This window comes from Papilio polytes, unplaced genomic scaffold (assembly GCF_000836215.1).
Source record: "Papilio polytes unplaced genomic scaffold, Ppol_1.0 DF822733.1, whole genome shotgun sequence".
Taxonomy (NCBI): Eukaryota; Metazoa; Arthropoda; class Insecta; order Lepidoptera; family Papilionidae; genus Papilio; species Papilio polytes.
In genome coordinates this window covers 369,755-387,237 of record NW_013526471.1, presented here as the reverse complement: position 1 = coordinate 387,237, position 17,483 = coordinate 369,755, and the positions used below count along the sequence as shown (strand labels likewise).

At 34.7% G+C, this 17,483-nt stretch overlaps 2 protein-coding genes across 5 annotated transcripts; both read right to left on the bottom strand.

Moving 5' to 3' along the window:
- Nucleotides 1-1,692: 1,692 nt before the first annotated feature.
- LOC106105794 (glycine N-methyltransferase) lies at nucleotides 1,693-7,064 on the bottom strand. 3 transcript variants are annotated; one of them, XM_013286243.1, is made up of 6 exons: nucleotides 6,962-7,064; nucleotides 5,140-5,362; nucleotides 3,241-3,368; nucleotides 2,878-3,137; nucleotides 2,476-2,591; nucleotides 1,693-2,342 (listed from the first exon to the last, which is right to left on the bottom strand). In XM_013286243.1, exons 2-6 carry the CDS (start codon nucleotides 5,346-5,348, stop codon nucleotides 2,174-2,176), a joined length of 882 nt encoding a protein of 293 aa, XP_013141697.1. In that variant the 5' UTR covers nucleotides 5,349-5,362; nucleotides 6,962-7,064; the 3' UTR covers nucleotides 1,693-2,173. The 3 variants fall into 3 exon arrangements, with proteins under 3 accessions (XP_013141697.1, XP_013141694.1, XP_013141695.1); XM_013286240.1 differs by having other exon boundaries at nucleotides 6,851-7,047; XM_013286241.1 differs by having other exon boundaries at nucleotides 6,867-7,046.
- Nucleotides 7,065-9,100: 2,036 nt separating this feature from the next.
- Nucleotides 9,101-16,875, bottom strand: LOC106105772 (zinc finger matrin-type protein CG9776). Of its 2 annotated transcripts, XM_013286209.1 has the most exons (13): nucleotides 16,451-16,875; nucleotides 16,044-16,203; nucleotides 14,804-14,997; nucleotides 14,571-14,698; nucleotides 13,384-13,512; nucleotides 12,992-13,095; nucleotides 12,500-12,618; nucleotides 11,964-12,252; nucleotides 11,696-11,801; nucleotides 11,242-11,516; nucleotides 11,025-11,161; nucleotides 10,533-10,720; nucleotides 9,101-10,197 (listed from the first exon to the last, which is right to left on the bottom strand). In XM_013286209.1, exons 1-13 carry the CDS (start codon nucleotides 16,721-16,723, stop codon nucleotides 9,768-9,770), a joined length of 2,532 nt encoding a protein of 843 aa, XP_013141663.1. In that variant the 5' UTR covers nucleotides 16,724-16,875; the 3' UTR covers nucleotides 9,101-9,767. The 2 variants fall into 2 exon arrangements, with proteins under 2 accessions (XP_013141663.1, XP_013141664.1); XM_013286210.1 differs by lacking the exons at nucleotides 16,044-16,203; nucleotides 16,451-16,875 and adding an exon at nucleotides 15,094-16,016.
- Nucleotides 16,876-17,483: the final 608 nt, after the last annotated feature.

The following is a 17,483-nucleotide window of genomic DNA, read 5'->3' as shown; positions in this document are numbered from 1 at the left end:
CCAGCGCGGAGCTGCGGTTGGCCGCCGCCTTCAACTCCTGAATGTTCGTCATCTCCTAACAACAAACAAATAGTAAGGTAAACGCCCACATTAAAACAATAAGGAAATATCCCAGTAACAATATCTTGAATTCAATGCATTTTCTAAGTAAGAAATAAATTAAGAATTTTCATCCCCACTGACCTTTTTTAATTTCATTTCGATTTCGAATTTTTTCTCAATCGCGTACATTATGGCTTATCTTCGGAGAAACTAATATTCTGCGATTAAAATTGAAACTTATTTGTATCTTGGCTTAATTTATATATACTGTATCAACTTCTATAATAACTGCAGTTTTCAAATAAAATAAACTTTTTGATAAAAAATGATAAATAAATATTAGTATGACATTAACAGAAAACAAGACGTCAACGTCAAACACATCTGATTGATATGACAGATGGAAAAGTTCTTGTACAAAAGATGTTTATATTCGACTATTTATAACTAAGTAAGAAAATTGTGAATTTGCGAGTAAATCAATTTACTTATTACCGATTTATACTTTCTCTTCGAGTAAATAATGTTTTAAAAACTGACATTTAAAAATTTTATTCTTGTATCCAAACGGTGAACGAATATTCGATGACGTGCCGCAGCTTGTCGAAACGTGGCTGACGTTTAAATTTTGGATTGTCTTGTCACAATTGTATAAATCCAACAAGAGTGAAGCGTAGGCACTTTTACATTAACTATTCAAAGGATTGCAATAATTAGTGTGTGAAATTGCTGTATATAATAGAACGTAAGTGTATATCGCGTAAAATTAATATATGTTGTGAAGGCAAGTGACAGACTAGACAAACTTTTTATTGATTTATTGAATTCATATTTCAGAAAATGGATCAAATCGCAAAATTTGTAGAGCCAGGCAAGCAGTTCGCTAAAGACTCTATTAGATTAGTGAGAAGATGCACAAAACCAGACAGGAAAGGTAAGAATCCAAATATAAATGCTACATAAATAGTTTCCCATTCATAGACGTAAAATATTTCTGACTCTTGCTGTGAGTTCACTACCTAAACAGTTGTACAAAAACATTCATATTTCATTATTAAGAAAGTTTTCAAATAGAATAAGATATCAATACCATATCTTACTAATATTGTAAATGTGAAAGTTTATATGGATGGCTTTTTACAACCTTAATGATGGAGATAGAACATCTTTCATGAAATTAACTTAATTGGATTGGTCAATAACTTATTAGTTAAATAATAAAATATTACTAATCAGATTATTTCTTTCTTTTCAGAATTCCAAAAGATTGCAATTGCTACAGCGATTGGTTTCTGCATCATGGGATTCATCGGTTTCTTTGTTAAATTAATCCACATTCCCATCAACAACATTATTGTTGGGTCGTAAGCTTTAGTTAGTCTTAGATATAATTATTAACTTTAAGCCCAGAGCCCTCTAATTTAAATTCTCAATCCTCCATTTGCAGTATGATTTAAATAAATTATATCATTTTTTTTTTTATTTCTACTTTTTTATTTTACCCCCTGCATTATGTTTAATAGATAATCTTGGAATATTCAAAAGTTGAGGCCAAACAGTATGTTGTAACAGTGGTAAATGTAATTTTTTTTTAAATAAGACTAATCCAACCACAAATGTTTTAAGAAATAGGAAAAATAAAACCTCATATTAAAATTTATAAAAATTCAACAATTTTATTACAACAAAATGTCAAACATTGTCTTGAATTATTTATTTAGGGCTACAAAATATTCGAGTTATAAATTATCCAAAGCTTCAATCCACGTAGAAAGTATCTGAATTGGGATACTCATATTAAATAGATTTGTTTTATTGCAAGCAAAATTAAAACATATAACAATTTAGCAAATACAGTTTTGTAAATTTTCCTTCGCATCCTAAAATTCATAAAAATATACATGTCAATGCATCAAAAATGGCGAATTTAAATAAAAAATACGTAATCTGTACAAATATGGTGGGAATAACTGTCATGTGAAATTTGCCGCCATCTTGGATTCTTGGCAATAATTTCATTTGTGACCTTGATTTAGTATAATTTTTTACTTGTGCCATGCACAGTCCTAGAGCATATTCGATTATTAATATTATTTTATATAAAACTATTTGGACTAATAAAATAGGAACATCAATTGAGCGGTTTCCGCATGACGTGTATATAGTAGGCGGGGTTCTCTACTTGGTCCAAGGGCTTGAAGTCAGCATATATGCTGTGCTCCGCCTTGTTGTCGAACGCCTCGTCCAGCATCGACGTGAACTTGTCCAACTCGTGTGGGTAGTAGCAAAGCCGGAACATACTGTCAATATAAAACATCAATTTAATCGAAGTTTTCATATGGTTCCTAACATGCATCAACTCGTCTGTACCACATGCTGGAAAGTTAACAAACATCACACAGGACACAATTAATTGGCCTTTTTGCCCATTACCTTTGTTCGCTGAGCTCGGCGTCGTCGTCCGCGAGTATGCGGTAGTCCAGCGCAACCAGCTCGGGCTTGCCGCGCACCACCAGCACCGACGTCTTAATATCCACCGGATAGCTGCACTGAAATATAATACGTTATCATGTCATCAGGATGTCTTCTACAGATTAGAATATAATAAATATAATTGATATTGGACAGAAACTAGAAAAAATAATTGTAACATGCAAAAAATTAGGTGACCGTTTCTGAAGTCCAGATTGGTCCTTCGAGCAGGACAACTCATTGTTTTTTGTTTCTTCGTAGTCATAATTAAATAGTAGACATGAAATTATAAATATCTACCGAACTTTCTATGTTTTATGAAAAAAATCTCAACAACATAAAATTTTAAAAGGCGATACTTACATTATAATAAATGGAATGTCCGGGCGTGGCCCCGCTGTTGATCATGGCGTCGTAGTTCCTGTGGTCGATGAAAAGCATGCCGCCAGGCTTGAGCACCTTGGCGAAGTTGCGGAGGCACATCCTCTGGGTGCGCTGGTCCTCGAATTCATCTAGCAAGTGGGCGAACGAGTTGCCCAGGCAAATCACCGCGTCGAAAGTCGCGCCCGGCTGGAACGACTGGATGTCGTCCGGCAATGTCTCCCAACTAGCCTCTTCAATTACTGAAAAATTAGAGAATTAATTAATTAAAACTAGATAACAAACAGATTTAATGGCAACACTGTTCAATAAGGATGACAAGTATAACATTAATATGGTACGTACCCCACTCATCGTACTTGTGGTCCTTCCTCTTCTCCCAGCGCGCTTTGAGAGCATGCTTCAGCATCTTATCTGAGGCGTCCACAGACACCACCTTGAAACCCTCATCCACCAACATCATGGAGTCAATGCTGAAATACATAAACACTTACATTAACAAATCGTCAATAGATTGATTGTAAATGCGTGCGTCGTTCGTGGGTTTGATTCCCGCAAATCGACTATTGTCGTTAACCGTTAAACAAGAATCTTAGCAATTTTTTAATAACATTAATTATTAAAAAACGTATAGTTGTAAACTTCTTCACCTTGGTGTATGTATATTGTTAATTGCCTTCGACAAAAAAGCATTTCTTCGAAGTTAATCAAACATGATAACTGCAGAAGTTAATGCCATTTTTAATACATGATAAAAATTTCTTCACTGTCGAGTAGTACCTACGCATAAATGTTACATCTCAAGTTAATTCGACGTGTTAAATGTTTGCTAAACGCTTGGTAACATAATTTTATTACAGCCAGCATTATTTTTTTGTTTTACTTTTCTTGTTTTTAGTGAAAATACAAACTTGTTTTTTTAAAATACAAACAGATTTACACCGTGCAGATGTTGATTATCAAGAAGAAATTGTTTGGAAAATAATGTTAAGATATGAAATTAATTTTGTTATGTTCTCCAGCGTAACGACAAGCTGATAAATGATGTGATAACGGAGCTGTTTATGTCGAAAGGTTAACACTATCTCGCCTTATCCGATACTTAAACATAATTACACTGTTTTATATAAATATTATCGTATATAGATAATATATATGACAACTAAATGAAAATAAGATATTACATAAAAAATTTCATTGCACATTTTAGAATCGATTCTTGATATTGCGATGTAGAGGCGAACATTTTAACCGCTCGACTACTTATTGTTTTTTATATGTTATGTAAAATTTATTGATAATTTTCATGATTTGTTTCACTTCCTATTATTATTGATACGTTTTCGAGAGTGTCACGTAAATATTCGTACGTGTAGTAAAGCATATGTAAACTTATTACATTGGCAAATCAAAACAGGTCGTCGAGCGACTCAAAAACTCGTCCAAACATACGTCCCAACTTCCCAGATTGTTTTATTTTTGAACCTGTTTCGGAACCCCTTTTTACTTAAAAACATCTTCCCGGGAACTTAAAACAGCAATTTCGTAATGGTATACATATTGTAATATGCTTTACGATATTGATCACAATACGACTAAGTCGAATTTCTCGTACAATTTTTCCCTAGATAATCCAACTCTTTGAGTGTAGCAAATAGCAACCGTTCAACACGTCTAGACTGACTACAACAATGGTCGTAGCTATTGGTATTACGTCATTGTACGCTGGATACAACGTGGCTTTTGATTGCCTTATCACTTTATATTAGTACGTTTTGCAAGTTTATCAAAACAGTTATTCTTTCAAAGTTAAAAGATAAAATATTTCGTGATCTAACAGAGTTCACTCATGTTTTTTATGGGTAATATTATCACGCAGTTTTCTTGTTTTGATTTAGATAAATATTTTTAAAAAATCATATATAATTAGATATCCTATCACGTACATTATAATCACTTGTTTTGAGTTGACATTTACGATTTATAGGTTAACTTTTATAAAAAAAATGTATCTTTAAAATATATGCTGCTTTACAGACAGTCTCAGTTATAAAAATAATATTTAGCATATAAATAAATAGCTTTAATATCAAGAAGATAGTGGTAGTCACTTCAAAATATCTTGATTACAAGATTCGTAACACTAAGGTGGTAAGGTGGTAAGGCGAATTATCGCCTTCTACACCTTAGTGTTACGACCTACCTTCTACACCTTTAGGTGAAGACTAGTCTTGTGCTACTCACCCTGTGCCGCAAGCTGCGTCTAGCACCTTCACACAGTTGTGTTTTCTAAGCAGCCCAGTAAGGAAGTTTTTGTAGTTCTGCGTGCGCTGGTTGCTGTCGCCGATATACTTTTTCCAGACCCTGGCTGCTTTGCCATCCGCGTACTGGTCCTTGACACCCTCTGAGGGAATCCCCTGGGACCGGGAGTGGAATACTTTGTCCGCTGACATTGTGTGTTAAGACCCTGTTTGATAACGTAGGAATAGGTAAAGTAAACCACTGAGGTCTTTAGATACAGTTTTTTTGTTTTTTAAATTTAATGAATGATGTATTCGTAAAATTATTATTATTATTAGCTGTTATTTTATAGCGTAATACTTATTTTACTATCCAATACACCCACCTATGCACCGTTACTAAGGTATAGGTAACTGTAAACGTATAGTTAAGTATGTTTATACAAAGTTTTATATAGACATTATTGCTAAACTAATTCTATATCGACTTTCGTCATCTTATCACGACTGAACGCTGTAACTGATTCAGTACGTCACCGCTTATCGATTACATGACGAAAATTACGTAAACACACAGCTAGATTACTAACAGTTTATGCATATAATTTTCCTTTGAAATGTGCTGAGATAGAATAGGGCACAGATAATACAATACTTTAGTACCGCGCACACCTTTGACTAAACTATCGCACAACTGTTTAGTCTTGCTTTGATTCCTATGAGTTTAATGGAGGTGCACAATATTCGATTTTTAGTTGTCAACACAATCAAAAATCGCACAACAATTGTGGGATAGTTTATTCAAACGTGTGCACCCGCCCTAAAGAAATATCCGATTTGATTTTTCCTGTAGAATCATTTTTTGTTTTTTCCCATACCTTGTGTTACAAACGGTCGTCGATTGTTTATGATTATTCTAATTATTTCATTTCATCGAAATAAATTCGGTAATTCCCCAACCATTGTTATAAGAATCATAAAACGTTTGCAGTGTCGAATAACGGGAAACACGTATCATTTTCCCTATAGCATAAATTGTTACCAACAGCTGAGAGCGAAAGCTTGCCCATAGCTAAGTTCTCATCGACCATTTCAGTTTTCATTGATGATTTTTTTTAGTTTTTTTCTATTTATCGTATAGTTACTACTAACCTACATTGCTATGAAGTAATATTTATCCCATTGCCAATTCGTAACTATGTTAATAAAATTAAACAATATAGACATGTTTATTATAAAAAAGCCGTTATCAGTTTTTTATGTTATGGCAAAATGTACAATACAATGCGCTATCGTATGCGGTGGAGTGTATTGATTGATAGCAATTCTGCCTATGCCATTTTAAGTTTTAAAGAATAGTAAATTTACATTTATGCTATACTTTTGTATTTTAGTTCTGTACGATTTGTTTTGTATTTATTTTCTATACAATATTTTATCATAAGCATTTGTTTCTTATTGGACATAGAGTAATTTATGATCAAGCATAAATTAACGTTAATAATACACCAGATAAATACACCCGAAAAATTTTGAACCCAGAACTCGTGGCTTCTGCGAACTTTACCTAAAACCCGCCTAATTTTGTCTAATTAATAAAACCTAATCTACTTAGTACTTAGTAAAAATTTCCCCTAGTTACAATATCACAATTCAAATACAAATCTTTTAAATAAACATAATTGACCACAAACATGAATAATTGAAAAGCCTACCTATAACAAAACTTACAGCCTGTAGATGTCACAGTAAACGGTATCGATGTATCAACGATTAGCACTGGAATAACAGTCCATGTTCAACACGTTATATATTTTAGCACTTACAAAACAATGATGCAATAAAACGCTAGTTTTCGTCCGCCGCACTACGCCGCCTCGCCGACACTACGCGTGTCGACTGACAGCTTCGACCTAGCTCGCTCAAAGCACTGGCCTGTAAAATTCAATGTCCTGTTGGCATTGATCGTGAAATTAGGTAAATCTACAATGCTAATACGGTAAAAGGAACTAACAAAATTGACACGCTATAGTGTTTTTATTAGACTAACCACAATCAGAGTATCGGTCTTGTTTAGATGTTAGAGTTCAGTTAATCTACAGATAAAAGGAAACATAAAATTATTACATTACTTATTTACATCATTGCTTTCTTCATTATTTATTTAATTTAATGATAGTAAATGTTATTATATTGCATTAACTTCAACATTGTTTTTATATTGCATTGCGTCAGAACACAGCACTAAGTTTCAATCGCCTCAGCAAAAGAACTAGAGGAGATGACTACAAATAAATAATAGAATAAGGAAACAGGAATCATTTCTATAGTTATTTATTACGTTCCGACTTATGTTATTAAAAATAAATATCGTTTTACTCAATAGGCCGTTGACTTCATAATGTAATAATAACAGACACCGGACATCCGATGATGGAGGTGATATTGGTCTATCAATTCTTTTCTGGACTATTCTAAACGTTAACGAACCTATTTTTTGGCTTATTCGTAATAGAAGTATAAGGGTTTGTGTCCATTAGCGCGTATTTGCCGCGCGTTTAAATGTACTATTTTTTAAAGTTAATTGATCAAGATGTATTCGATCAAAAAGCAGACAGTACGATAGAGGATGTCAGATTTTATCGATAAAAAATGTTTTTATCGTTGCCCATTTTAAATCTCTCTAAAACGTAATGCGTAGTTTTCGAAAATGTGACTCTTTACGAGTAGATTAACACTGAGTAAGCATTGTTAAAAATATTATAACTACTCGTATAAAACTGACTACGGTATCTTTTTATGTACTGACCCAAGACGATGTTAGTCCAGAGTTTTAATTGGCAGACTATATGGAATTCGAAAAAGATATTCGTCAAAACCGGCTAGCTTACTCTCGTATTACTCGACTCTTTAAAACGCATACGAAATTAGTGTATTGTAGTGCTTATTTACATTAATAAATATATTACGGAATGTATTTTTGTATAACTGGCAATTTTTTTTAATGTTGTGAAATATTTTGAACGGAAGTAATAGGATTCACGACATGATCTAAAAATACTGATTTCATCATCAGAGATTGTTTTTGCAAGTCATTGGTTCATACAACAAGATCAATTTAATGTTTTTCACTCTGGAAAGATTTTATATAGATATATTAAGATGTACTAAAAAATTATAAGCATATGAATAATTTCATATTGCTGAAATTGCTGATCCCTCGCGGTTATGGTGCGGGTCACAAAAAGCGCATCGTCGTGACAGATACCGCCTCTCAGTGCGTAGTGACCTTTAGCTATTAGCAAAAACTCTGGTCGCAATACAACAGCGACAGTTTCTTCGAGTGCTTATTTTTGTAAATATTTAGTCAGTTTTTTAGTTGGTTTGTCTGTATTATGTGACTAAGATTTTGTTGTGCGATAACATCCTCATCGTTGAGCGACATTTGTATACGCTCGCTTTGTCAAGTGTTAAGATAACGTTTTACCAAACAGTTCGGTCCGTTCAGTCATACTGAAGCGTGGAGCAGAGCAGATTTTTACCGCAAATAAAATTACTCTTTAAGGTAATTGAAACAAGATTTAGTTTTATTTTGCACGTCTTCTCTTATCAAGAGTAAACGTAAAAAAGTATAATTAAAATTCACCCTCGTTAAATCGTATAAAGCGAATATCTACTTTGCTTTACGCTTCAGTCTGTGTAACAGACCCTAAATCTGTCATATATATTTCCACTGGCAACAGTTATGTTTTCCCGCTCATTCTGTTTGACAAAATTGAGATAGCAATATGTTTCCGTTCGAGACTTTCTATAATGGAAGGGAAATTTTGTAAAATCAATGTTAATGGATAGCTAATTACATAAATATAGGAATGCGGTAAAATTATATTCGATATTTCCTTTACTTGGGTAAGGGATAAAATAAGAATGAAACATATTGTTGAAAATTTATTGCTCAATAAATCGTTACATTTATAAGTACATAATTACTTAAAAATTCTTCAACCTAAGGTATATTACATAATCATAGTTTCATGTTCATACAAACATGTTAACTTCATAAAGTCAAACATAATAAAAATATTCGCAAATAAACCATATGAAAAAACAATTTGTTACATACAAAATGTACCAGTTGTACACAGTTAATGTAATATGGAAAAAAATCCAGATTTCGCGAATATTAATTAACGGTCTATGTTTCGTTTATCATCAGTTTCTATTAAAAATCATTTTTTTAAGTAAATTATTTTATTTCATAGTTCACATTTGGCACTGCTGTTCAATACAGGACCAAAACATAAAACTCTATTATGCGAATAAAGTACTCCGACATATTAAGATCATAAAATTTAATAATCTATGCAACTGCATTGTAAAACGACATATCTGACAAATCGATTTATTTATACATCTAACAATATGTGGGTTTTCTCACATGTGTTGTTTTCAAAATTAACTACACAAATACTAATATTTGTAGATTTTTGTTATCTATATTATTTTATACATAAGGTCTTAATTAATCATAGTAATGCTTAGTTTTGTATTTGCAAAACATGCGTTTCAAATATAATATAGTGGCCATCGAAAATCAAGTAAAATGTGTACTATGACGTCATCATGCGTGGTTCACATGCCGGCGCCGACATCCGTCGCGTCGATACCCAGCATCGCGAGCTCGTCCAGTTCTTCTTTATTCTTCTCTTTTCCTTCTATCTTATGTGCTTCTTGAACTGCATTTTTGTTATTCCTCTGCTGTCCTGGCACAATAGGCACGTGCGTGTCGTAGAGCTGTGGGCGCGCGGGGAACAGCTGCGGGTTCATGTCGAAGCCCATCATGATGGGAGACATGGGCGACATCTGGGAGATGGGCGGCTGCACGAGGCCCAGGTGGGCGAAGGGTACTGGCGGCATAGGGGCGAAGCCCTGCATGCCTCCTACGAATAACTCCTGCTGCGATAAGTCCGAGGGCTTTGTGTTCGAAGGGAAGATGATGTCCAGCGCCTCCTGGAAGTCCTTGGGTAGGTTGTTGGCCGGCGGCGGCGGCTGCGGGACCGGCCTGCAAAGTTTACTTAATAATAATACCACTGAAAACCATTTACCATAAGATTTGAATGAAAAGCAATTCTAGACGTGTGTAAATACACTCTGAACCAGTTTTACGAGATCAGCACACATAGTTTAAGCCATTGAGCTGGAGTTCGAAAACTAAATACAGCACTTCACGGCTCAAGTATTCGTTGACGCGCATCTCATGCAAAATATAGGTGCAAACCGAACTGATCTGTGAGTCGGTTTACCGATCTGCCTCACTCATTTTAATCGTGAGGTGCAGATCGGCGAGTGCAGTTAATATAGTAATGCAGGAATGTCTGCAGTGTGCAGTGTACTAACGGCGGCAGGATCTGCGGCGGACAGGGCGGGCAGGGCGGGCAGGGCGGGCAGGGCGGGCAGGGCGGGGCGGGCGGCGGCGCGCCGGGCGCGGGCGGGCAGGGCGGCATGAAGCCCAGCGGCAGCGCCAGCCCCAGCTCCTGTTGCTTCTCCAGCTGCGCCTTCGCTATCTTCTCCTTGAAGATCGCCACCTGCGACACATATTATACAAATGTTAATGTGCTCCATTTCAAATTCTCTCAAATCTTATGTAGCTTTTCTACATGGAGTAGAAAACGTAACATGTATTTGTGTTGTTACAAACTGTGTAATACATCGAGTAAGATTATGAACATAACTTCACCTTTTTATGGCTGAGCCAGCATTCGAAGCAGCTGTACGATTATGCCACCTCGTTTCTTAAAGCCTAAGAGTAGCACTATGGGATTGACATGTCTTTAAAAAACAAAAGGGGGTATCCCTTTTCCTAACAAAGATTAAAATAAAAAACTTTACCTTTTTCTGTATCTCCGCATCCATCTCCTCCCTTTTCTTCTTGATTAATTCTTCTTCCTGCTTTTTCTTCTCTTCTTCCTTTTTCTGTTCTTCAGTCTTTGCTGTCTTTGATAAATTCTTAAACACGGGCATTTTACCTGCAAAAGCAGAGACGTATTGAAATAAACATGTTACACAATAAATATGAATTTTCCCTTCATAAAAGTGGCAAACTGACCAATAAAAGGCATTTTCTTAATTTCTGGTTTCTTTACTTCTGATTGTTGAGCGGATCGCGAACTCTCCCGTATCTCTTGGGCCTCGTTTCTCTTCTCCGCCCTCTCCTCTCTTCTTTCCGGTGCCTCTCTTCTGTCAGACCTGTCCTCTCTCTTCTCCGGCCTCTCGTTCCTTCTGTCGTCTCTCCTATCTTGTCTCTCTTCTCTTTTGTTTTCTGACCTCCGTTCGCTGCGTCGTTCTTGAACTTCGCGTGTAGGAGATTTGCGTCGGTCCTTCCTATGTGATAATCAATAAATATTTAATAATTAAACGTCTTAGCTTTTTTTTTTAATTTAGTGTAGTAATTAATGTTTTGACAGTAAATTTTAAAAACTATTTAAAATTGCGTTTTTACTTTATTTTTATTTGGTATAATGCAGTGACATATATTATTTAGGCGTGATGTGTGTACTCACTCTACTCTGTACTTCAAGTTGTCAAGCAGCTTCCTGTCAAAGTTGACAGGTATGGATGACATCCACTCTGACAGCGCGTTCTTGTCTATCCCATGCTCTTTCTTCTCTGTAATTATTTAAAATGTTTAAGAAATGAAAAAGCAACAAAATATTATACTTAAATAGACGATTATTATTCGACTTTTGAAATGTTTTCTATTGTAATATACAAAAAGCCCCGCTTTAATTTTTTTTTGATTATTTTGACTCTATTACGAAAATTACTTACTTTTACGTTTCTTATCATCGCTGTCCGAGCTGCTGGAGCTACTAGACTCGCTGCTGGATACCTTCCTCTTGTTCTTCTTCTTCTTCCTTCTGTCCTTCTTCCGCTTCTTGTCAGCTGTGTCGGGGCTGGACTTCCTCTTGGTGTGGAAGCCGTCCTTGCAGAAGGTGATGGTGTGCGCGGCGTAAGGCGTCTTCTCCTCCTCCTTGGCCTTGGGTCTACTTTTTTCAAAAGCCTTCTGTCTGTCAGACATCCAGTCCGTGTCCCAGTGAGGGTTCTGTTCAACGAAGTTCTGGAAATAGGTTGAAACATTTTATGTAAAATGCAATCTATACTAATATTATAAAGAGGAAAGATTTCTATTTTTGTATGTATTGAAATAACTCAAAAACTACTGGGCCGATTTTAAAAATTCTTTGACTATTAGAAAGTTAATTCATCTATGAGTAACATAGGCTATGTTTTTTAATTTTTTTTATCACACGCGGGCAGCTAGTGTTTGATAAAGTGAGACAGTACATACGAGAGTGTCAACTCACCGTGTAGTTCTTGGAGTGCAGTATGGACTTGAGATGTGCGCTGGCGCAGTGCAGGTCGCCGATGAACTGGTCGCACAGCTTGCAGTACCACGCCGTCGACGGCACGAAGAACTGCAGACCTACAGCATAAACACAATAAGTGTCCAAAACCTTTAAAACTATAAATGTAATGGAGAAGCTGTTTCTCTTGCAAATGTCTACATATAAATACACAGATGACAACAAAAGTCTTTGCTTTTGGATAACAAATACCGTTACTATCAATCTTGCTTTGGTGCTTTGGGTTGTAGTTTCTGTCTCTTTCCCGCATGACTTGTTTTTCATTCACTCTATAAAATATCGTGAAAATGTACCGCCCATATCATGTCTTAAGAGTAAGGTTTTTTATTAATAAAGGATTAATTCAAAAATATGATTACAGACATCCTAAATAACAAAGAAATGTGTTTTACGCTTTATTATTTTAGTATAGAAGTAAAAATAAATGTTAACCTCTAATGGGTGTGCGCTTGGTTGGCGCGGAGGGGTAGTTGGGGAAGCCCTCGTTCATCCCCGTCACTGAGTGCCACGGCGCCTCCATGTGGGACGACGCCATCCTGCAGAATAATTATTTAACACACATTGAAATAGAACATTTTAGTTTATAAGTTTACATTGTAATATCTTATACAAGAAGACACCAATCTCCATCGCACTGATTGCAGCGGAATAACCTAGAGAAACATATTTGGGGGAGACAGCGATTATCAAAGTGGTCTAAATTAAATAATCCCCAACGAGGGTACAGAATAGCAACAATAAAGTTGAAGGTTACATTGAACTGTAAAATCAGATTCTTTAAAACATACGAGACAAAACATCTCTTATATGGCGTAATATCTTACTTGTGATGTGCGGGCGAGTGCAGATGAGTGAGGTAGTCTTTAGCTGTCGCGGGGAACTCATTACAGACACGGCACCAGTGCATCTCCGGGTCATAGTACACGTAGTTGAACTTCTTTGTAGACGGAGATCTGATAACAGGCAACGTATAAGTCGCTTCAAATTAAAACCATACAGTCAAAGACAACTATAGACATTACGTTTGGCTGTTGGCACTAATTGGTTATTGCAGTTCGTGTAAGTAACCCTTAGAAATCAAAAATTTTAACAAACTAATATTAATAAAAATGTAATACTCTTTATTGGTAAGAGGCATCGCGTATCAACGACAGGATCACGTATGATATTTTTTTTATTACAAAGTGCGATATGCACTTAATAAAAAATAATATTTACATATAAAAATACACGGCATTTTAAATGCTTATAAATAGTATAAGCAATTATTATGGATTTTAACTACATATATGCAAACCATGAACGTATTTTACTAAGTATTTTTTTTTGTACCGTAACTGTAAAACAGAAATTCGAAGTTATTCCGTAAATTACGGAATGTGTAAATTTTTTTTTGGCGTAATGAACTAAAATAAGTTCATTGTTAAGCCAAAGAATACTTCCATTGTGTTAATATGAGGCAATACAAAACAAATGCAATATTGGAATGTTTTTGACACAATTAATATAAAAACCATGAATAAAAATAGGGATATCAAAGAAAGTTATTTATTACGAAATCATAAAAATATACAATACAATTTGACATTACAAACTTAATATAAAGAATTCGGATAGAAGAAAGGATAGTAAAATAAACAGCAGTAATTATTAACATGTATTTTATTGAAGAAGTTTTATATAACTTATTCTTTGCCATAAAAAAAAAATCATAAGCAATGAATTGAAAGCAATATTTTTCATGTGACAACTTAAATAATTCAATACAAAGGTACCAACATAAAAAACAAATTAACAATATAATAACAAAAACCTTCCTTCGTTATGCTGCCTTTTCTAAGATTGTATTGCTTGATAATCCACAAACTGACATCTTCACTGTAGTCGGAGACATTCACTATATCTAAAGCTATTTATTGTCAAAAACTTAAAAATTTCATTTATACTCTTATAAATCATATACAAATAGATTTAATATCTTAAAAAATATAACACATAGCATATTACCCACCTAGATTTCCTCTTTGAGCTGCGTTCCCCGGAATCCTCAACTTCATTCTTGTCTGCTTCTTCTCCGATGATACCTTTCAACATGTCGACTACATTGTTGATTGTCTTCAATTTATTTTGTATCTCCAACTATATCAATATTACAAGTTGCGCCATTAGAAACAATAATAAAAAGCTTAATAAAATCATAGAAATCAGCATAATAAAAGATGTATAAGCAATTGTAAACCAAACCTGTAACTTTGTATTCTCTTTCAGAAAGCGTTTGGTGTCAGGACTCGGGGATCGTTTGGCGTCATTATATAGTTCACTCCTCTGTTCTTTGAGAGTCTCCAGCTCCTTTTTGAGTATTGCTGCCTTCTTCATGCAGTCCTCACGTTGTTTGGACAGAGCCGCCTTTTGATGACGCATTTCAGATTCTATTGCCGCTGTTGAAAGAAAATTTAAAGTTATATATATATTTTTATATGAATAACCAAGGGAATTTCATTTATTAAAATGTTTAAATAGTAAAAGCTGCAAACCTTAATTGATTCAGTCATAGCAAATACTATTAAAAAATTGTATGTTAAGTTCACTGTGATTCTTCTCAGTAATGGGATTAATGGGGTATCCAATTGCTGGTGTACAGTCAGGGCCCTTTGCGGTGTTCCACTTACATAAAAATTGTCATGATGCTTTCAATGAGATGAATTTTGCCTTTTACAAATAACCAATTAGGCAGCAGTGAGTTGTGTAAACATAGAATAGTAATAAAAAGCAATCAATCATGTACCATTAACCCATCTTAGCTGTGTCCTTTTGCTTACTATTCTATATTTTCATCTCAATGTGTACATAACATTCAAACGACAATAGCTTTTAAGTTGGAACACTGGTAGATTCCTTGATAGTACATTTAAAATAGAAGTTAAAAAGCTAGCTCCTGGTATGTAAGATGCACTAATTTGGTATATGTTTAACACTTCATTTGGAAAACACCTGCATGATTTAAAGGGATTTGAATCAACCCTACGCCATCAGTAACCAGTAACTCTCGGAGTCCAATAATCAGTAGAAATCAAATGAATTCCTGTAAATACTATCTAAGAAAAAGCAATATATTTTCAATTTTCAAAAAAACATGTTTGGTAACAGTAACATATGCACACATATCTTAAACTTACCATGTCAAGATTTAATAAAAATAAATTTCTAAGCAAACACTAATCTAACCGAACAGTTCAACTCTGACTTAACTGAGCATCCGCAGGGGGCTTTAGGTAAGACAATTATCCCTAATACCATTAATATAATGCCCCAAATCATCTCTAGTAGTTTTTTTATTTTTTTTTTTCTTCAATAAATAGTGGTACAATTTTGTTTTAAAGTCTCTTATTACAGAAGAATACTCACCTTCATCATCAATAATAGAAATGTTTAGATAAACTGTGATTAAAATCAATTATGATGTCTCAAATAGCAATTAGCTTACCTTCTTTTTTGATCTGTTCTTCAACATTATTGAACACAGGCTGGGTCGGAGCTGGCTGACTCCATCCAGAGGGGTCAGGTGGCATTGGAGGAATAGCACCACCAAAGTTTTCATATCCAACAGGATATGGCGGCTGGTAGTTGCGTGGATAATTTCCACCCTTGAAGAATTGATAAAACATATACTATTTTGGAATAAAATATTGTAGTTAAAATTTCTTTGTGGCTTTACAGAACACAACGTATCGCGGCGTACAGAGGGCACTGCGCAAGGTGCAGATGACCTTGAGCCGCTAGGACTTTTGTAAAGACGTATACCACTGTAAATATTTGATATTCTTATAACTCAGAACCTAAAATTAACATCAAAACGTTTAGAAATACATAATTATTAATCAATATATTTACATCTCGACTAAAAGACTGTGGTGCATTTCCGCCGAAACCTTCTTGAAATTGATTATCCCATAACTCATTAGGTTCTGGGAGTTTTGATATCTCATTTAGAATATTATCATCTATTATGTCTTTTTCAGATTTCTGTGGCGTGTGGCTATGTTGTTTACCCTCTCTACTGGGAGGACTTCTGCTCCGTTTCCTCTGCATTTGATTTCTGTAATAATTTCGGTCCCAACCGCCACCGCGGTCATAACCCGACTTTCGAGAAATATCGCGAGACATTGTCAATTCAAGAAAGTTTCATTTAATATCTAATAAACCAATAGATTTACGACAATTGAACGCTTAAATTAATCACACACTTTAGAAAACACTTATATATTTCTTTTCGAGACATTACGCTACTACAAAAACGCAAACAAAACTTTGACAGTTACCGCCATTTTGTTAGTTATAGTTATAGGCATGGGCATGTAGGGCATTGAACATGGATAGGTTACGATGTAAGATATCGATATCTCGATATCTTACATCGTAACAAATATATAACAATCAAATCGTTGAAATATCAAATTGGTGATCATTTCGGTTTAGTTGCGATAGCAGCTGATAGACATTATTTTCATTTGTATAAATGAAGAAAAGTGAATGAACAGCAAAAGTATAGGGAATGACTGATTAACATCATCGAAGTGTATTTTAAAGTATTTCGACAAATTCGATATAATTTCCCGCCCGCCCCTTATTAGGGTAGGCTCCGAGCCCCTCGGTGGGGAATTATAGGGAGCTGGTGAAGATGATGGTGATGATATAATATTGACAACATTTCGTATCGATGTTTTTTGAAACATATCGGTGATTTTTCTAATTCTTACTGCTGACAGAAAATCGCCTATAACGCGCCTATAAAAGAAATAAAGCAAAGCGAAAAATACGTTTATAATCCTATCTTTTATTTTAAGGCGTTGTAATATGAAGTCTGTAAAAGTAAAAATATTGTAATAAAAACAGTTTACAATTATTGTAACCTACATAGATTTTC

Coding starts and splice junctions, on each gene's coding strand:
- LOC106105794 (XM_013286243.1), bottom strand. CDS start 5,348: ATGTCAGCGGACAAAGTATTCCACTCCCGGTCCCAGGGGATTCCCTCA. Junction 2,592..2,877: donor GACATTCCATTTATTATAAT/GTAAGTATCGCC, acceptor ATTATATTTCAG/TGCAGCTATCCGGTGGATAT. Junction 2,343..2,475: donor GCCGAGCTCAGCGAACAAAG/GTAATGGGCAAA, acceptor TTATATTGACAG/TATGTTCCGGCTTTGCTACT.
- LOC106105772 (XM_013286209.1), bottom strand. CDS start 16,723: ATGTCTCGCGATATTTCTCGAAAGTCGGGTTATGACCGCGGTGGCGGT. Junction 14,998..16,043: donor AGAACAGATCAAAAAAGAAG/GTAAGCTAATTG, acceptor TTCTTTCAACAG/CGGCAATAGAATCTGAAATG. Junction 12,253..12,499: donor TGCACTCCAAGAACTACACG/GTGAGTTGACAC, acceptor ACCTATTTCCAG/AACTTCGTTGAACAGAACCC.